This window comes from Chrysochloris asiatica, unplaced genomic scaffold, assembly GCF_000296735.1.
Source record: "Chrysochloris asiatica unplaced genomic scaffold, ChrAsi1.0 scaffold00186, whole genome shotgun sequence".
In the NCBI taxonomy this organism is placed as follows: Eukaryota; Metazoa; Chordata; class Mammalia; order Afrosoricida; family Chrysochloridae; genus Chrysochloris; species Chrysochloris asiatica.
The window spans coordinates 2,952,712-2,972,091 of record NW_006408704.1 but is presented as its reverse complement, the minus strand read 5'-3'; the positions used below and the strand labels follow the sequence as shown (position 1 = coordinate 2,972,091).

At 47.6% G+C, this 19,380-nt stretch overlaps 1 protein-coding gene across 1 annotated transcript in view; it reads left to right on the top strand.

Annotated features, from left to right (window-relative positions):
- Positions 1 to 18,631, top strand: part of SYN2 (synapsin II) — a 289,591-nt gene extending 270,960 nt beyond the window's left edge. Inside the window, exons 11-13 of the mRNA XM_006872176.1 lie at positions 11,719 to 11,779; positions 16,220 to 16,469; positions 18,386 to 18,631. Coding sequence (XP_006872238.1) covers positions 11,719 to 11,779; positions 16,220 to 16,469; positions 18,386 to 18,521 — 447 coding nt within the window. The 3' untranslated portion in view covers positions 18,522 to 18,631. The remainder of the gene's footprint in view (positions 1 to 11,718; positions 11,780 to 16,219; positions 16,470 to 18,385) is intronic.
- The last annotated feature ends 749 nt before the right edge of the window (positions 18,632 to 19,380 follow it).

Genomic DNA, 19,380 nt, shown 5'->3' with positions numbered 1-19,380 from the left:
TACTCTCTGTCTCTTGATTGGTGCATTTAATCCATTGAAATTCAGTGTAATTATTGATAGCTATGGATTAATTGCTTTCATTATGCTGTTTATTTTTTTGTGTGTGGTGCTTCTGGTTTCTTTGTTCTGCATGCTATCTTGTGCTGTTAACTTTTTGTTTTGCTTTTTCTTGTCAACTTCTTCATAGTTTTCATAATCTTCTTGGATTTTCCTTTTCTTGATATTTTGTGGAGATGTATTAAGTTTCTTTGAGGTTTTGCTATATCTTATTAGTTTCTTCCTCATTTTAAAACAGTCTGTTTTATCCTGAAATCTATCTGACCTCCTCAACTTCTGGATCTCTCTTACTCAACTTTTCCCTTCTTCTACTTTGCAGTTGTCCTGATGAAAGACTGACCTCCCATATCCCCTAATTTCATTCTTGTAATAGTGTTCTCCTCTGGACTCTTCCGTCTCTGGACTCAGTTCCATGTGATGTTGCCATGTATATCAGTCTCTGCTTGTTGTGTGGTCTTGTTGGTTCTCACTCCAAAGAAGTCACTTCAGTATATTTTGGAGTGCCGATTTGACCTTTACAAAGTCCATTAATTTTGATTTATCCAGAAATGTTCTAATTTTGCCATCATATTTGATTGACAGCTTTGTTATGCTTATGATTCTTGGTTGGCAATCTTATTCTTTCAGAGCTTTGTATCTGTCTCCCCATTGCCTTCTTGCCTGTACAGTTTCTGCTGAGAAATCAGAGCTTAATCTTATGGGTTTTCCTTTGTAGGTAACATTTCTTATTTCCCTAACTGTTTTCAGGATTCTTGTCTTGTCTTTGATTTTGGAGAGTTTCATTATAATATGTCTTGGTGATTTTCTTTTGGGGTCCATCATGCCTGGAGTTTGCTCAGCTTCTTGAATGCTTATCTTCTTGTCTTTGAAGATATTAGGGACATTTTCTCCCAGCAGGTCTTCAACTATCTCTTATGTGGTTTTCTTTGTCTCTTCCTGTTCTAGGATTTCAATCACCTGTAGGTTATTCCTCTTCATGATACCCCACATGAATCATAGGCTTTCTTCAGATTTTTTCATTCTTTTTTTCCTGCTTGTTCTTCTATCTTAACAGTATTTAGAGATTTACCCTTCAAGGTCACTAATTCTGGCTTCCATTGATTCAATTCCATTCATTTGCACTTTAGTGTATTGTTCATTTCTGATGTTTTAGTATTAATCATATGGACCTCTTTTTTCAGGTTTTGTATTGTCTCCAATGCTGTATCTATTTTGTTTTATTGTTCCATTAGTGCTTTTGCTTATATTCTTCAGTCTTTCTGTGGAACATTTGGATGCAACTCAAAAAGCCTTTTCTTCCTCCAATGCAATTTCTAACTCCTCCTCTTGGTCTTCTCTTTGAACTACTCTATTTTGTTTCTGTATGTGAGCAGAAATTTTCTGCTGCTTTTTATTCAGTGTGGTATTGTTGTACTTGTATTAATTAGTTGAGTGTATGTTGGCATATTCTTTTTTTTAATTTTATTTTAAGGTTATTATTGTGGATTAAGTGAAAATTTACAGGGCAGATCATCAGTTTTACATTCTACAAATCACACACCTTGTTTCATTACAATAATTATAATCCCCCCCCCCCATGTACCATCAGTTAACAGTATTTCTCTCTATTCACTTTAGCATTTTTTAAAGAAAAAACAAAAACAAACACTCAGGCATATATAATAATTTAACCCACCGAAGGGCACAGTCTGCAAGTCTGCCTCCTGGCCGCCAGTTCTCAGTCCCTCTTTTCCCATGAATCTAGAGTCCTCAGCTGCTCCCCTTCTCCATGACCCCATTTCTGCCTCCATCTCTGGTGTTACTGCTTCTCTGGATAGGATCACACATTCTTGTTGTGCTCTTCTCCCTTGATGGTCCTAGGGTCCTCTGTTTCTGGACGGTAAGATTAACTACTCCCCTGTTTTTGTCACAAAACTTCTACCTTTACAATTGTGACCATCGCAATTAGTCATGATAACAGTTATTCACTATGTTGGTATATTCTTAAGCACTCTCCAATTATCTCCTGGTCTGTATGATCAGAAGATGGACTTCTGTGTTGACTGCCCTTACAGCTCAATTCAGAGTACTTTTAGCAGGTGTTGGTTGTAGACACTGCTCTGTTGTGTAGCAGCTGGTATTGGCTCTTGCCAAATTGGTGGGGTTTTAAAGGGTGCAATTGTAGCTTGGTTATATGGTTACAGTTGCTATCTCCTTGGTCTCTGCACATCTCTGGCATGTTTCTGAAATGGGAGTGCTTTCTTGTCCCTCTATCTACTCACTCCCATTCAAAATGATTGTATTGGAACATGTTGGCCACCCCAAATCAGAAGCCTCCTACTTTCTTGCTTCTGTTCCAAATCTTACTCCCAGTAAGCACTTGATGCACTTATTCATGCTGTTATCTGAAGTTTAGAGTTCTGGAACCATCCTCTGAAACTGTTTTGTCCAGTTTTCTGTATTTTTACTGAAAAGGGGGTCTGCACAGCCTTTATGCCTAGTCTGCCATCAAGTCCACCTCTGCATCTGGCTACCTCTTAAAGAATTATGCCTGGAAAAAAAAAAAAAAGAGTGTAAGGAGGTCCTGGTGTGACACTGTAGGATACGTACTGGACTGCTAATTGCAAGGTCAATGGTTCAAACCCAACAATAATCGTCCCTAGGAAATCTTCTTGTTGTTAAGTGCCATCAAGCAGGTTCCAACTCATAGTGACCTTGCATAGGGTTTCAAAGGAGGGCTGGTGGATTTGAACTGCTAACCTTATAGTTAGCAGTCTGGTGCTTTCCTACAGTGCCACGCCAGGACTCCATTGGAAACTCTCTATAAGGCCACTATGCATCAGAACCGACTGGATGGCACTGAACAACAACAACAAGGGCCTGATTCTGCCCAGATAAAATAAACAAAATTGGGCTGCTCCAAGATTCTGTGAGGGACTCTGAAGTACTTCTATTAATGTGTACAACATTCTCTCAGCCTGCTTTCTGCTAAAAAAGCAACTCTGAACTAGGAAGAAGGCTGCACTGCAAACTGGGAGACCTGGGCTTAGCCCTGGCATGACCGCTGGCTCACCAGAGGACTGTAGGCAATTTCTGCCCATTTCTGTGCCCCAGTATCTTTGTGTATAAAGTGAGGAAATCAACAACAACAACAACAAAAATCACTAAGATTCCTTCCAGCAGTAAAATTTTTATTATACGAGGGGACTTCAAAAAGTTTGTGAAAAAAATGGAATTAAAACAGAATTTTTCCACTAACTTTTTGAAGCCCTGTTGTATGAAAATAATTTCTGATGCATAAAAGTTTAATAGCATAGACATCATTTACAAATATTTTCCACCCCACAGAAAGCATTAGCTTTTCTTTGGAACAAAGTCCCTTATTTCTATAAACATTAAACATTGCAGCTTAAACATTTCTAATGAGAAATTTACAATGTGTCAGAGTCAAAGCGGGATGCATGTTGAGTCCTGTTGTTTTTGTTGTTAAGTGTCATCGAATCAGTTCCAACTCACAACAACCCTAGATAGGGTTTCTTTGGAAGAGCTGGTGGATTTGAACTGCTGACCTTGTGGTTAGTAGCCCTGCTCACAGTCTATTATGATACCACCAGGGCTCCTTAGTATATATCATATTGTTGTTGTTAAGTGCCATCGAGTCAATTCCGACCCATAGCGACCCCGTATAGGATTTCCAAGGAGCAGCTGGTGAGCTTGAAGCACCGACCTTGCAGTTCAAATGGCTTTGCAGTCTGGCGCATTAATACACAGCAGCACCACACCATCGCTAAGATTATTCTTGTCTGTTTATTTCTTTGTCTCCTCCACTAGAATCAAACTCCTTGGGAGTAGTGGCTGGTTCACTGCTGTATCTCTAGGGTCCAGCAGGGTACCTTCCACCTAGTAGCCAGGTGTACCAAGGACAGTTAGATGGAAATGAACTGCCTAGATACAGCCAATCTGTAGAGAATTTTAACATCTTAAAATGAGTAAAAATCTGCCTTCTTTTTTCTTTCGATCATCACATGTTGTTATTAAGTGCTGTCAAGTCAATTCTGACTCATAGTGACCCTATATAGGGTTTCTGAGAAGCTGCTGGTGAGTTTCAGCCACGGACCTTGTGGTTCAATGCAATTTTGCATTCCAGTGCTTTATCCTACCACACCACATCATCATCTAGTGCTGGCAATTCTGTGCAAATTAAAGACTCCTTCTACCCAGACAAACCACTGCTAACACACTCTCCCTGGGATATTGCCATTGCAGTGCATATGTGCTGAATGAGGGCCCTGGTTAGAATAAGCATTTTTACCTAAAAGTCATACCAAGCTATTGGACTTGATGTAGGGATCCTATGAACGAGTTTGTGTGAGTGGTACAAACCAAGGCACATTACCTGAGTCCCAGCCAGGACTTTGCAGACCCCACCAGCTCTTTGCATGGCAGTCTGGGCCTTCTGGTACTGTCTCTTAACTCATGTGTGGTTCCTCACAGTTAGCCCCTCTCACTCTGTGGATCGGGTGGCTCAGGGTGAAGCAGCCTTTGGCTGGAATCACAAGTCCTAGCAGCTACTTCTTACCCAGATTTCTGGGCCAAGCCCAGGGCAGATATCACCAGTCAGTCGTCTGCCTTTCTCTCTGTCTATCTTAGCCTGAAACTCCATCATGAGAGCATTTATTCTTTGCTTCTAGAACACCTAAAGACCAGTCAGTCTATTGGGGGATGGGGAGGCGGGGGGTGGGGAGATGCCATACCTTGCTGTCTGCCAGCCCTTAGCTGGGATGGAGTGGCCCAGGGCTGCTCTGGTTCAGAAGAATATGTTCAACGGTGTAAGAGGTCTTGACTGTTGTGAAAACAGACAGGCGAGTGGCCAGGCCTGATCCGGTTAATTGCAGCTTGTCCTCAGCCTGGCTGGACTACCAGCTTTATGGAGGTGTGTGGGGATGGGGGGGTTAGGCAGTGACCCTGGACATCAGGGACTTGAAAGGGCTTTCGGGAAGCTGTTCTCAAGCTGGCAGTGACACCTGGTGGCCAGTGACAGCCAAACACGTGCAGATGAAATACCCACAAAGCCTCCTCCTAGCACGGGCTGCTCTGTCAGCACCCCACACTAGTGAACCCTTGGGATCTGTCTTCTGGGATCTGTACTGGGCCTTTCACCAGTATGTGCTGCTGCTGACACCCCTGGCAGCCAGGTGGGCAAAGCTTCCTGCTCCTCTTTGTCCATGTCCCATTAGTCTCCTCCTAGTTCTTTTCCTTTCCTACAGTCTTCTAGAACCAAAGGACTGAGTTTCTAAGGCAGAAATCCCAGACACGCATGGATTGGGGGCAGGCAGACTGGTCACTGTTCTCTCGCTCTCTCTGTTCACAGAACAGGTATTCCAAATATCCCGGCCTCCTGGTTTTCCTCCTCTGAGTCCATTGCAGTTAGAGTTTGCTCAAGTTATAGTCTGACCTTCAGACTGGAATCAGTATTCCAGGGGTGCAAAGGAGTCTGGTAGTGTAGTGGTTACGAATCAGACTACTAACCTCAGGGACAACAGTTTGAAACTACCAGCTGTTTCAAGGGAGTAAGATGAGGCTTTCTGCTCCCATAAGTATTTACGCCCTCGGAAACCCTGTACAGGGTCACTATGAGTCAGAACCGACTCCACAGCACATGACCACCACCACCACCACCATTCTGTGAATAATGAGGATCCCTGGTGGCATTGTAGGATAAGCACTGGACTGCTGTCACAGGATAAACAGTTGAAACACACCAGCTGCTCCATGGAAGATGAGGTTTTCTGCTCCAATAAAGATTCACAGCCTCGGGAAGCCTATCCAGGTTGCTATGAGCCGGAATCAACTGGATGCCAGTAGGTTGGGTTTGATTCTATAAGTGAATCTAAAGCAGTTACCTCAAGGTGCTGCAACTTTATATCTTTAACTCTCTGACCACCGCCCTGGAATAGACTTTCTGGGTAACAGATTTGGACTCAGTGCAATGAGTACACTTCCTGGTTCTGAGACGGGGAACTAACTGACTGCTGATGTTCAAGTAGAACCAAGAAAATACCCCTCCTAGACATCAGAAAGGGTTGACTGGGGATGGGAGCTACTGGAGCCGATAGCTTTTAAAATCTCCTTCCAGCTGAGATGGTGTGGCCAAGGATGTGTGCTAATCAGAGAACCTGTTAAATGGAGTGATGAGAGTTCAGGGCTGAAGGCCTGAGGCCAACACCTCTGACCCATAGGGGAACATTACGCCAGTCATTTTCAGTGGCTCTCTGGTCTAAGGAGGCACTCAAAACATTTCTAGACAGGTTCTTCTGGCCATAAAGGCGCATAAAGATGAGGTTTCTTGATGAATGGGACCAAAGTTTCATTGGAGCCATGCATTTAGAGAGGGGGACACAATTGTGCCTCAGATCCCAAACATGGGAATAAGAAGACCTCACTGGAGCTTCCAAGAGGTAAATTTAGGACAAATGAAAGGTCTTCCTGCTTCCCACAGTGGGCTGACGTTAGGGAATTGGTTCCCCAGTGAGCATGAGCTGAGAATGTGAGGGGACGTGGGGCAGGTTCAGATACAGTCTCTGGTGATGAGATCCCTCAATAGACTATTAAGGGAAACTGACTATTTTGGGGCTGTCCTAACTTTTAAAGGACATCTTTAATCACTTGAAGCTGACATTCTGACCTTGAGTGACCTGGCCCTCAGTGCCCCCTAGGACCTGTGGACTGCCCCCATGGGACATGCCTAATGTCCATGGGCTCTAGTCCTGGAGCTGACCTGGCTCCTCAGAGCACAGAAAGGATCTTCCTTGGGCACCTTTGATGACCTCTCTAAGAAAGGAAGGTGGCAATGGTGACTGCAGAGCAGTGTCCAGAAAGATTTCAAGGTACCAAAAACACGATGTCCCCTCTCACTGATTGAACCTACAGCCTCTAGACCACATTCCTTCCCACTGCCTCATTCCCCCTGAGGTCCTAGACCCGGGCAATGGGGCCTGGGGGAGCTGATCAGAATAGTTCCATGGCATGTCCGGCAAGGAGCTTGGCCTGGTCTCTATCCTGGGGCCAGACCCTGGGACCCTTTCCCAATTTCCTGTCTCAGAAATGCTGAGCAAGCACAGGCTCTTCCTCCTCAGTGGGAGTGGGACCGCTGGGCTTGGGCCAACAACCCTCAAGAACTGAGTCACTCACTGTCTTTCCTGCCTCAGCGTTCCATCCTGCTGGGACCTCAGATGGGCACCCCTCTCCCGTAGCTTATCTGCTGAAAACAGCAGGATGGGAATTAAAGGTGCCTTTGACCAAAAACCTACAAACCCACACCCGTGGGCTTGGTTTCTCTCCCAAGCCAGTGATTTCCTTTCCAGTCACCTCAAAAGCTAATATTGACTGTTTCTGACTGGCTTCTCTGCATCTGCAGGGGCCTTGCTGGAGTCAAGTCTGTGATATCTAGTGGTCATGGTACAGCCTAGCCCTGAACCATCTGAGTTTACCTTAACCCCGTACACGCTCAGCTACAATGTTGACAAGTGACAGAAACCACTGACACACAAGAGTCTACCATTAGAGCTGCATTTCTTTGGATTGATCTATATTATTATCTAAATAATGATGGTTACTTACATTGGCCCAGCATCTTACAGTTTGCAAAGTACATTCACAATTTTGAGTTTCTCCACTTACCACCACACACCACCTTTATGTGAGAAGCTTTGGCCTGGAATTTCTGGTTCTGTTTTATATATCAACAGAGGCAATGCAAGAAACTTCTCCAAGGTCACTTAGTTGGTAAACAGGATTTTCTGGTGTGTGGTGCTATAGGGTCAGCAGTGGACTGCGAACTACAAGGTCGGAGGCAGGTCAAATCCACCAGTTGCTCCTTGGAAACCCGACGGCACTTAGCAAAGCAAAAGCAGTTCGGGAGGTCTCCACAGTACCATACACTGCGGCCTTTCGCGACTTCCCCCAGATCACAGGGAAGGTATGAATGGAGAGAGCTGGGCTCTGTCAGGGAAACCCTTGCTCTCTTCTTATCAACCTAGGAGGAGTCTCTCAGCTCCATCAGAACAACCCTTCTCTTTGGCTTGTTGCATCACTAAGGCCCAGTAGATGTGGCATTGTGGGGTTCCCAGCTCGTTTAGCTTCGATGGAGGGCAGCCGCACACTCTCCTTACCAGGCCCCTCAGAGCTTGTGCCTGCAGGACACTCTGCCCTGTCAGACAAGATTCCACAGGCCAGGTCTTGCTGGACTCAGGACTCTGAGGGTAAGACAAGATTATTTTACATGTATCTCAGACTCCTAAAGAGCTGAGAGAAAGGCATTAAAGGAAGCCCAGAGCCAGAAGATCAACTAGTTGAGTCCTCCTGTACAATGCATGTGACCAGAGTCTATCCAGGCTCTGATAATAGGAAGGCCATTGTTACCTATACTAGATGTTTTCATGCTCAGCACATTTGATCCTTACAGTCTGAGAAACTGAGACTCCGACATTAAGTAACTTGCCCAAAGTCACATGAGGGAAGATGTTCTTTCCAGACTTCTCCACATCCTTGCTGCTGCATGCTCCAGGCGGCTAGTGTACCTCTTAAAAGAGGTGCCCAGAACTGCAGTGCTTTCTCATGGGATGTGAACAGCCTAAAGAGCAGTAGCCCTATGGCCTCCCCTTGTTGAGACCCTAGGCTGCTGTGGACACCCCGCCGGCTGTATTGCACATTTGGCAGCCACAGTGGAAGCTGACACCCTCTGAGCTTGTTGATGTCCTTGCAGCCCAGCATCTTCTTAGGCTGCTATAATGCCATTCTCCCCTTTCCTTCTGAGTGCATCTGAATGCACTAGACTTAGCAGTCTCACCTGTTTGAGTCAGTTCAGTGTTCAGAGGGAACTCTGCACTAAGACTGGCCACAAGTCCCTGCTGCTGCCTGGCTACAGGCCAGACTTTGGCAGTGACGCCAGCATGGCCAGACTTCTGTGGAATTCAGCATCCCAGGCGGTTCTTGGTGACTGGAGACAGATCTCATGGTAGCCAAACCCCACGGGGACTAAGTCCTCAGCCTCTAGCAGACAGAAGGCTCATGGGTGGAGCCAGAGTGTCTCAGCCTGGCAAGGGAAAGTCCCTGGGGACTCTCCTCCTCTCCTACTGCAGTCCCTGGGAAGTCTTTTGTCAGCAACCTCAGTGGATTCAGGGATAAGGGGCGCTCCCTGGGCGGCAGATACTGATGGAAGAAAATCTTAGGCTCAGGTCATCCTTTGCGGGGGTCTTACTTGGATAGGGTTTCTGTAGCTGAAGGCAGTCGGGGCCAGCCTTCATGGCACACGCTCATCCCAGTGTTAGTGTGTCCAGGCTCTGATGATAGGAAGTTCACTGCTGTTCACACCAGACATCTCCATGGCCACCATGTTTAATCCTTACAGCCTCTCCATTTGGGAAACGGAGACAAACTCTTCCCAGTGTTTGAGGTATAGCAGAACTCAGGGATCTCCAAAGATGAAAATGTGCTCCGGATTGGAAAACGCCTTGGTGACCACCTAGTCCATCTCCTATTTCATGGATCTAATCTTTTATTTTTCCTTTTACATACATAGTTCCAATATCATGTATGCGTTTTAAAATTTAAAAATTTTTAAAAAAAGAAAACAGGGCACTACATTTGCTGGGCATTTATAACAAAATGAAGATATATCCTTCCAGTCTACAAGGTGACAAGATAACACAATGTGGGTAGTGTGCATTCATTAGATGTTGTCATGGGATTTCAGAGAGGAGACTGGAGTCAGAGGGAAGATTTCCTGAGGAGGGCGGGGGAGACTTGACTTTGGCTTCCAGGATGTGTTGAGTTGGATTGGCGGAAAAGGAGAAAAGGAATTCCAGAGGATACTCGGCCTAAACAATGGTGTACCAGCAACTAGAGAATAAACAATGAGAACTCAAGCCTGGGAGAGCTGTGTTTTAGATAAGACTGGAAGGGCCCATCAGGACCTTGCTAAAGAGGTTTCCAGTGCCAGCCTGAAGAATGTGGGTGCTTTCAGACCTCCAGGGTTCACAACTCAGTTGCCTTAGCTCCACAGTGGTGGTGGTGAAGTGCTATCACGTCAGTTCTGACTCACAGTAACCTTGTATAGCGTTTCCAAGGAGCAGCTGGTGGGATTGAACTGCCAACTCTGCAGTTAGCAGTCTAGTGCTTATCCTACAGTGCCACACCAGGACTCCATGTAGAGCAGTAAGTGGAGTAAAAGTGAGGTCATTAGGGGAGGAGCTTAGGCGGTCAATAGATAACTATGGAAAAGAATCTGGAGACTATTATAGTAGTCAACAAAGGAAGAAATTATATAAGTCAGCAGAGTTAGTCAAGAGGAGATGGCATCTCTGTGGAGGACGAGTCTGCCAGGTTCAAATGACTGACCAGTCAGTGTGGTCTCTTGCTGGCCAATTGAGGTTGGGTGTTGAGCGTACTGGAATAAAAAAGAAAAGTAATAATAGTGGTCTCCCTGTGATGGAGACTGAGGCTGTAGGTAGAAAAGGCAGTCTCTAATGCAGTGGCTTGAAGGACCTTTCAAAGGCCCCCTGCCTGCTACTGTCAGAAGTAATGCTATGACGGTATTCAAAGACACTGGGAAGACTAACACTTCCACCTCCTGGGAGTGGAGCAGACTCGGAGGCCAGGGGAAATGGCAACAGGAGGAGCAAGGGAGGGCTGGAGGCATGTCACAAGTGGGGAGAAGTGCCAGAGAGGAAGTGGGAGGATGCTAAAGACAGCCAAGCCCACTTTGCAGCCCCCTCTTTGACATCACCATCGGCACACTTGGCAGCCCTGAGATTTTATAGAGCATTTCCCCTGCGCTGAATTCAAACTCAAGTGCTCACTGCCTTAATATGTTAGACACACCAAAGTCACATGAGTCTTTGATCCTGTCAGGGCATAATCGGAATCCCAGCTGGGAGGAGGGAGGAGCGGAAATGTTGGGAGGAGGGTCACCTTGTTGAGTAAAATGTTGTTCAGCTCTGTGAGCAGGAAGAGCAGCCCTGAGCATTTTTACAAACATTAGTATCTTACTCCTACCCTCTGGGTAAGGAACATCTGGGAAAGAAACTGCTGCCCCCTCCCTGTAGGAGTCCAGCCCAGCCCCACCAGTGCTCCTAACCCCTGAGTCAGCCCCAGGACTGAGCTCGTCCCCAGTTAACTTGAGTTGAGCAGTGGGCCAAGCCTAGGCCACCTACAGCCCAACCTAGTTTCTGGAGCTGGAGCGTGGTGTGAGCTTTCAGAATGCAGTCCTGCCAACATAGTGGGATACAGGCACTGGTAGAGCATCCGAGAAGAACGCAGTGGTAGAAGACTCACCACTTCTAGAAAGAAGCAGCTTAAATGAGGCTGAGGAGAGCTCATTGTTGTTATTAAATGCCGCCGAGTCGATTCTAACTCATAGCAACCCTGTACAGGATTTTGGAGGAGCAGCTGGTGGCTTTGAACCGCCGACCTAATGGTTCACAGTCCAGTGCTGATTCTCCAGTGATGCACCTGCATGTAGAGTGGTTCCAAGCCCCAAACTGTCTTCACCTGCGCAGCAACACTCCAGAGAAGGTCCAACCTTGCTGGGTACTGCCACAGAGCCATAGAGTTTCTCAATGGAATTCATTGGGAGTTGGGTTGTGTTTTTGTTTTTATCTGTTTTGCATTTTTGTCTTCCAGAGTGGAACGCTAAAGGACCCGGACTCCAGCCAGACTCCACCTCAGCGGCCACCCCCCCAAGGTTGTTTACAGTATATTCTCGACTGTAATGGCATTGCGGTAGGGCCAAAACAAGGCCAAGCTTCTTAAAGTAATTGGTAGTTAATTTTTCAAAGCAGAAATCTTAAGCCAAAAACAAACAAAACGGAAAGATAAAAAGCAAGGCCAGTGTGAGGGGATCCACAGTCCCTTCTGGCAGTGCCGTTTGTGCGCTCTTTGAGGCTGACCGGACTGTGTTTTCCTGTGTGGTGTCAGCTCTCTGTGTGCTTGTTTACCTGTTCCTGTCTGTGCTTGTAACACTCACTTAGGTTTCTCTGTATAACTTGTGATTTCAGGGCTGTTTGTCAACAGTGTACAGAAGAATTGTACCTCTCCCAAGTCCAGCGTAACTCTTTCTTCTGGGTGGCTTGATCCTATTTTTTGAAGTCTTACATAATGTGGGGTGAAATCAGAGCAGGGGGTGGGTGAACAGGGGAGAAATGAGACCACAATAAGGAAACCCAACTCCTCTCTCCCTCTCCCCAGGCTCAGATCAGCCCCCCACCCCACCCTGCATATCTACACTAGTGTGCTTGGGATATCCAACAAACTGCTTCTTGCGTCCTTTCTGCATGCCTTGGGGAAATAGACGAGTAAGAGATTTTTGAGGTCTAACTTCCATAGCTCCTTCCGTTGACATCGGAGTGTCCTCCACTTTTCCTCCATTGCTAAACCTGGTGGTGCCCTTGGAGTTTCTGTGAATCGGCTGACCGTGCCTGTTGAGGCTCTTGTGCATTTAGAGATGGCCTGAACATAGAGAGCAAGCCATTTCCAGGAACGTCTTCTGAATTCTACTTCCCAATGTACCCCTTTGTTTTTCATTAGTAACTAGCTACAAGATTTAAAAAAAAAAAAAAATGGGGCCGCTGATGTGCAATATAAAAGTAAATGTGAGAGTATTTTCTGTGACTGATCTCAGTCCCCTGAGTTGTTCTTCCCTGTGGCTGTTTCTGAATCGCTTCTGTGGAACTGAGCCTGCTTTATATCCCTCCGAAGCTTTACCTATGTACAGAGGTGATCCCGGGGCCATGTTGGGCATGGAAGGCAGGAGCTATTAGAAGCTGGGAAGGACCTGCCATTCTGCTCTTGGCCTCGCTTAAGGTTTTCTGACATGAGACCAAATCAAAAAGTCCCATTTCATCTGAGTGGGCCCACTGCCGCCTGAACCCTGAGGTGGACTCCTTTTGTTCTCAGCCATTCCAAGTGAGAGTTGTATCTCCCCTGGGAAATCTCTGAGATCTTAGATTGTGTGTTTGGGGCAGAGGCTCCACAGCCGTGGCCCTTGAAGAGTCCTGCCACCCCAGCGTGTCCACTTCACGCCAGCAAGCAACTTCTGGGCAGAGGTGAGTCATTTGTTCAAGGCCTCCTCTCGCCATCTCCTGGCACCTGTTGCCCTCCCAGGAGTTCATGCCAGCACTCTGCCTTTTAGAAGAAATGCTTCAGGTTCTACTTCTACATTCCCTCCTACGTCACTGTTCTGGCCTTCCAGGTCTGGAGGATACGAGCTATTGGTAGAAATTAGCATGACTGACAGGTTGAGGGGCACACACCCTGGTTTCTCCTGTGGTTGCTGGCAAATTCTGAGGCAGGGAAATGCATTGAGTATGAGTGTTCTCATCTGTGAGACTTGTTGTAAATATATACAAATATGAAGATATATGGGTTACATAAGAATCAGGTTCTTAAATCTCTCCCAATCTGATGCAGTGATACAGGAATAAAGCAGCAGTTCCTAAAATAGAGGAATACTTTCTTTTTTCTTTTCTTTTTTTTTTTTTTTAACTGTCCTTTACTTTCTTTTTGTCCAAGTGGCAGTGGTAAGCTGATGGTGATGTTGCTTCTCTGCATGTGATCAGTGTGAACATTCAGGTGCTTTTTATGTGACATTTGTGAGTCACCAATGCAAAGTCATTGTCACCTAGGGCCTCTCAGGCAGGGCTCTGACTCCCACTGCCAGGAGCACACAGACGGCAGGACCCTCCTGCCACATGTCCTCAGGCAGCATGCCAAGGGACAACTGTGTGGTCTGGGGGACACCCTTGTCACAGTAGAGGACTGCTTTTGAGGTGTTTTGTACCCATTTCTTTTCCAACGTTGTCCCTTTTTTTGTACCTATCCAGCTGGGAGAACCTCAGCCAATGCTGGAAGTGTGATTGAAGTACCTCTCTTTTGTGACTCTCTTGTACAGCTTAATGTGCAATAAAGGAAAGTTATATCTGTCTTCAGTGTTAAGTTGTAAACTTTCTGGCTACTCAAGTATCTCTGTCCAAGTGGGAAAGCAATCAGGTTTCCAGTCCAAGAGACTGAGACGCGAACCTGCATTACTTGACAAAACAATGCTAACATAAATGATGCCAAACTTCGGAAAAAACAAAAATTGGTTAACGTGAAATAATCTCATCTTCACTAAGTGTTGGATTTGAACTCTAACTTCTTAAACACAGAAATGCCATTTCTTTCTTTACTTACTTATTAGTTTATTTTGTGCTCCTACCTTTGGTATTTTCTTATTGGTACTTACTTATTGGAGTCCTGGTGTGGCGCTGTGAGTTAATGTGCTGGACTGCAAAGTCGGTTTGAACCACAAGGTCGGCGGTTCAAGATCACCAGCTGCTCCTCGGAAATCCTATACAGGGTTGATATGAGTCGGAACCGACTCGACGGCACTCAACAACAACTTACTTATTGGTTTATTTTGTGTTCCTACCTTTGGAGTCCTGGTGTGGTGCTGTGGGCTAATGTGCTGAACTGAAAAGTTGGTTTGAACTGCAAGGTTGGCGGTTAAAGCTCACCAGCTGTTCCTTGGAAACCTTATACAGGGTCGCTATGGGTCAGAACAGACTCGACGGCATTTAATAACAACCATCACCTTTGGCATTACCTTGGTTACTGACACTGAAGGCAAGCCAATGCTATGTGTGGGGAGATGGGTTGACAAATGTAGCTGCAGTGGTGTAGATCTACAACTCTGGGTCACCTGTGAGCCCAGTAGCCTGGGGTTCCCAGAAAACTCAGTTAAATGCTACTTGGCTGCTGCTGAGGCTTGATAAGCCCACTCCTTCCAGCAGGCTTCTGGTGTGGGCTCTAGAACCTCCGCTGAGACATTGGATTTCTGTGGCCATCTGTGCTGAGGGGGATGCTTTTGACTTCTGAGTGTAAACCCTACCACCAGCACCACCCCTCAACAAACTGAGCAATCTGGTGCCACACATACTGATACCATGTTCTGTCTCCTGCTAGGAGAGGTGTGTGGTTGCCCCTTTCCTAGAGGTTGCCCACTAAACCCCCAAAGGTGAATAGGACTGGATTTTTGAAGATAGCAACACACCTACCTGAAAAGTGCACCATGCTGAACCATTTGAGGATGATGCCTGGGGAAGGGAGATAACACACAGGCAGACTGGGAGCAAGAAGACCAATCACATCCCAAGTCAGTGCTAGTTTAGGATTGCTAACCACCGGATGCTTTTGAAGAACCTTCTCATTCTGATCATCTTTGAAATTTAACTACGATCTTGAAAGATGTCTAAGACTAGGGCTTACTTTGTAACAGTTCTATGGCTGGAAAGCAGGTGTTTTGTGAGTTGCTCCATGAGGCATTCATTGATAAGAGTCTTTCTTGGCTTTTCAGATTCCCAATCCAGTGTTCTTTCCACACCCTAGTAACCAGTTGAAACCACTCTGTGTGAGAACGATGGGACACTCTGCTTCTATACAGATGAGAGCCGAGGAAACACTCTAGGGCAGTTCTACCCTGTCCTGTCAGGTTCCTATGGGTCAGAATGGATTGCACAGCACCGGATGTTTTATGCTGTATCTATGGGGAGCAGTGGTGGTGGTGGGTAGAACCCATACCTTCCATGTGGGAGACCCGGGTTTGATTCCTACCAAGTGATCAGTGTCTGTCTGTGGAGGCTGGCTTGTTGCTGACGCTGAATAGGTTTCACGAAGCATCCGAACTAAGACAGACTGAAAAGAAAGACCTCCAAAAACTCAGTGAAAACCTCATGGAGCACAAGAGTGCAATCCCGCTATGCAGGGGGCTGCCATGAGTCCAGAGCTGATTGGATGGCAACTAACAACAACAATAACACACTACATCTGCTGGGTGGAAACGGGACTTCCTAGGGCCCTGGAGCGGGTGGTCGGTACAGGAGAACCTCTGGGGAAGAGGGATTCCACGTGGTCTGGGAGGCCTCTGATAGAGGCCTGTTTATCCCATAGTTTCTTCTGACTCCTGCTGGGACTAAGGTGTGTGAGTGTGACGAGGACTCCCTTGGAGCCTTTCAGAACCACAGGCAGCTTCCTGTAAATAGAATTTACCCTTTGGTAATTAACTAACCACACCCTTTGAGACAGCGATTTTAATAAGGAAACCCTTTGATACGGTTAAATTATGAAGTTTTTCTTGTACTGAACCTAGGGGGCCCTGGGCAACCCCAAGGAATGCAACCCCCAGGCAAGGTGCTGCCTCCACGCCGGCTCCCCCCTGGACCATCAGTGCCACCTTCCTCCTCATCCTCCTCCTCTTCCTCCTCCTCCTCCTCGGCTCCTCCTCGGCCAGGCGGCCCCACCACCCAAGGAGATGTGCCCTCCAGCAGGACCTCCTTGGCAGAGGCCCAGCCACCCCCGGCTGCTCCACCACAGAAGCCCCAGCCTCACCCACAGCTCAAGTAAGAGACGGCACAGCAGCCCTCCCTGCCCCTCACTCACTCGCTGTTAGAAAGCACCTCCAGCGGCCTCCTCCTACTGATTGATGTTTTCTGTGGGCTTTCTGAAGGGGGCCCAGTGGGTGTTGTTCAGGGAGGGTAATAAGGAGGGAAGTGAAAGTCTAAGGTCTCTCTAGAAATGCAAACCCTCCTCTCTTTCCCCGGAGGGAGGCATTAAGGCAGAGTGGGTCTTGCTCCAGCTTCCCTAAGAACAGCAACTTCGGGCTTTTTGTGTCTACCCTGCCTCCCACTCTTCTTTCCACTCCTTCTAGATCTTTCTCTCTCTCTCCCCCTCTTTCCTGCCTATGACTCATGGTTGAGGGTGTGCAATCAGCAAGGCTACCCAGAAGGAAAAGGGGGAAGTAGTTAACCTTTTACCTTCAACTGTCCGAAGGAGGTCAGTTTCCGGTGCAGGCCTCAGAGGAGGGCCCAGGTTGACGGGAGGAGTTCTGTCCCCCTGGGCCCCCTCATCCTAGCAGTAGTTTTTAAAATCCCACATACTGCCCTGCACCCCTGGAAGGCAGCATTTGGGTTGGATGGTGATCTGTACCAGCCTCTCCCCATGAGCCAGAAGAGATGCCAAACAGGCCTCTGTCACCATTGTCAGTAGAGGCACCAGAAGCGGCCATAGGATTCTGGAACTCAAACGAGCCACTTGGAGATCATCTAGAAGGGGTACAGATGAGGGCACACGACTCAGAGATGTGTGTGGTTTTCTTTTTCACAGCGCCACCCGGCAAGTTGGTGGCAAACCCAGGGTTAGAGCTCAGGGGCACTTCCTCGGGGGTTTCAGCCTTATAATGATAGGTGGCCATCTCCCCCTCCTGCTCCCAGACTCCGGCCCAACCCAATTGGAGGCTTGTCACTGCCTCAGGGTTGAAGATGTCTGAGCACAGCCTGGGGCAACAAGCAGGAGACTATACCCCGCACCCTGTGCCCCTGTGTACTGAGGCCCCCACTCTGAGGCCAGCGTGTGCAGGCTCGCCCCAGCCCTCATCTGTTCGCAGGTTCATACAGCATGAGAGAAACTGCCCACGGCCCCAGAGAAGGGAGTTTCCTGGGTTGCACCCAGCTTTTAGGGAAGAGTTGGGAGTTCTAAAACAGCCGGAGAAGTGTTCTGAAGCCAGAGACCAACAGGAAAGAGGCAGAGTGGAAGACAAAGAGACAAGATGGTGACTGGAGGGGCCTGGAGAGTTTGTCCTCTTCTAGCATGCCAGGCTCCGCCGCCCACCACTTTCTTGCCTTCACCGCTTTTCTCACTGCATCATTAGACTCTGAAGGGAAAAACAGGCCCGTGATGTGTGTGATCCAGGTTGTTTTCATTAGAAAACCGCTTATATAGGTCCCGTATTGGCCTAATTTGTACCTCTTTTGTCCCTGGACACCCTGTTCACTTAAAGATCAGAGAGGCTGGGGCATCTGATTTCCGGCCAAGCCAAAGGGTTCTTTCGGAGTCTGAAAGAAGAACAGAATGGGAAGAGCCCGGAAGGGCCTAGCTTTCATCTTACCAAGCATCTACATTTCAAAGATGGGAAACTGAGGCCCAGAGAGGGAGTAGCCTTGTGAGCCACTACGTGATAGCTGACAGGCAGCCAAGAATCCACGGCCCCTAGTTGCTGCATCTCAGAGGAGAGGGTGGCGGTTCCCAGATTCCCAGATTGGCACTTCAGCTCCCAGGCTCTTAGCATTCAATAAAGGGCAGAGTCTCTAAGTCAAGCCTTTTTCCTCTTCCCCTCTGCCTCTTTCCTTCTCTCTTTCTGTTTCTTCCTGGTCTCCCTCTCCTGGCCTCCTTGGGGTGGGAATGGGGGCTCCCATCACATCCTTCCCTGCTTTGCTGGGAGCACCAGCCTCTCACGTTCTCTCTGATTTTTATCTTCAAGCAAGTCGCAGTCCCTGACAAATGCCTTCAGCTTCTCTGAGTCCTCCTTCTTCCGCTCTTCAGCCAATGAGGATGAAGCCAAAGCGGAGACCATCCGGAGCCTGAGGAAGTCCTTTGCCAGCCTCTTTTCAGACTAGCCCGGAGGCACACGGGGACACCCGCTCCACAGGGAACGGCATCCGAGCATTTGCCAGTAGTCAGTTGGTATCACTTGATAGATGCCCTGTGACTGTGCCGTGTGTGGCCCCTTCTCTGCTCCCTTCGTGCTGAGTGATGTCCCGCAGCTCAGAAAGGACCAAGTGACTGTCTCAGGCCAGGTACCTGGCCAGCGAGAGGCACCTGACACCAGAGAGGAAAGCCACTTTCCCATAGACACGAATGCTTCCTTCTGAGGTTCTCTTTAGCTGTGAGTGTAGTGGCCTTATTGTGACCATGCCGTCATGTCTTACTCCTCCTTGTGAAGCCAGGGGCACCCTAACTGAGGCCTCCTGGCCGCTCAGCCAAGCTCAGATGCAGTGCAAAGCATGCCTCCCACCCCTGTAGTCAGTGCGGCATGATGGGAGTGTAGACCCACCCACAAGTACTCTTGGTTCTTAAGTTTTAGGAACGTACCCACACTTGGTCCCTTTTCACACCTGTTTAACTGTTAAAACACATGAGATTACTAGACTGCTGTTGCGGTGAAGCAAGCCGAGTCTGCTGATACTGGGGAGCACACCGGTGCCCTACCCGGGGAAGCAGGCCTCACCTGCGCTGCGGTGACTTGGAACCTGGCAGCCGACTGGAGAGACTTGTGCATGTCCAGTTCTGTGTGCACCTCCAAATAATTGTTAAGACCGTTGGCGTAATAAAAGCAACAGCATTAACCGGCACTGGATGTCAGTTGTGAGGTCTCCCCGAGGCCACTCTTTTGACTAAGAGGTTGTGTGTGAGGAACGGGAGTGTGTTGGCGAAGAGCAAAGTCTCCCAGGGGGAAGCCTTTAGTGTCAGTAGTGC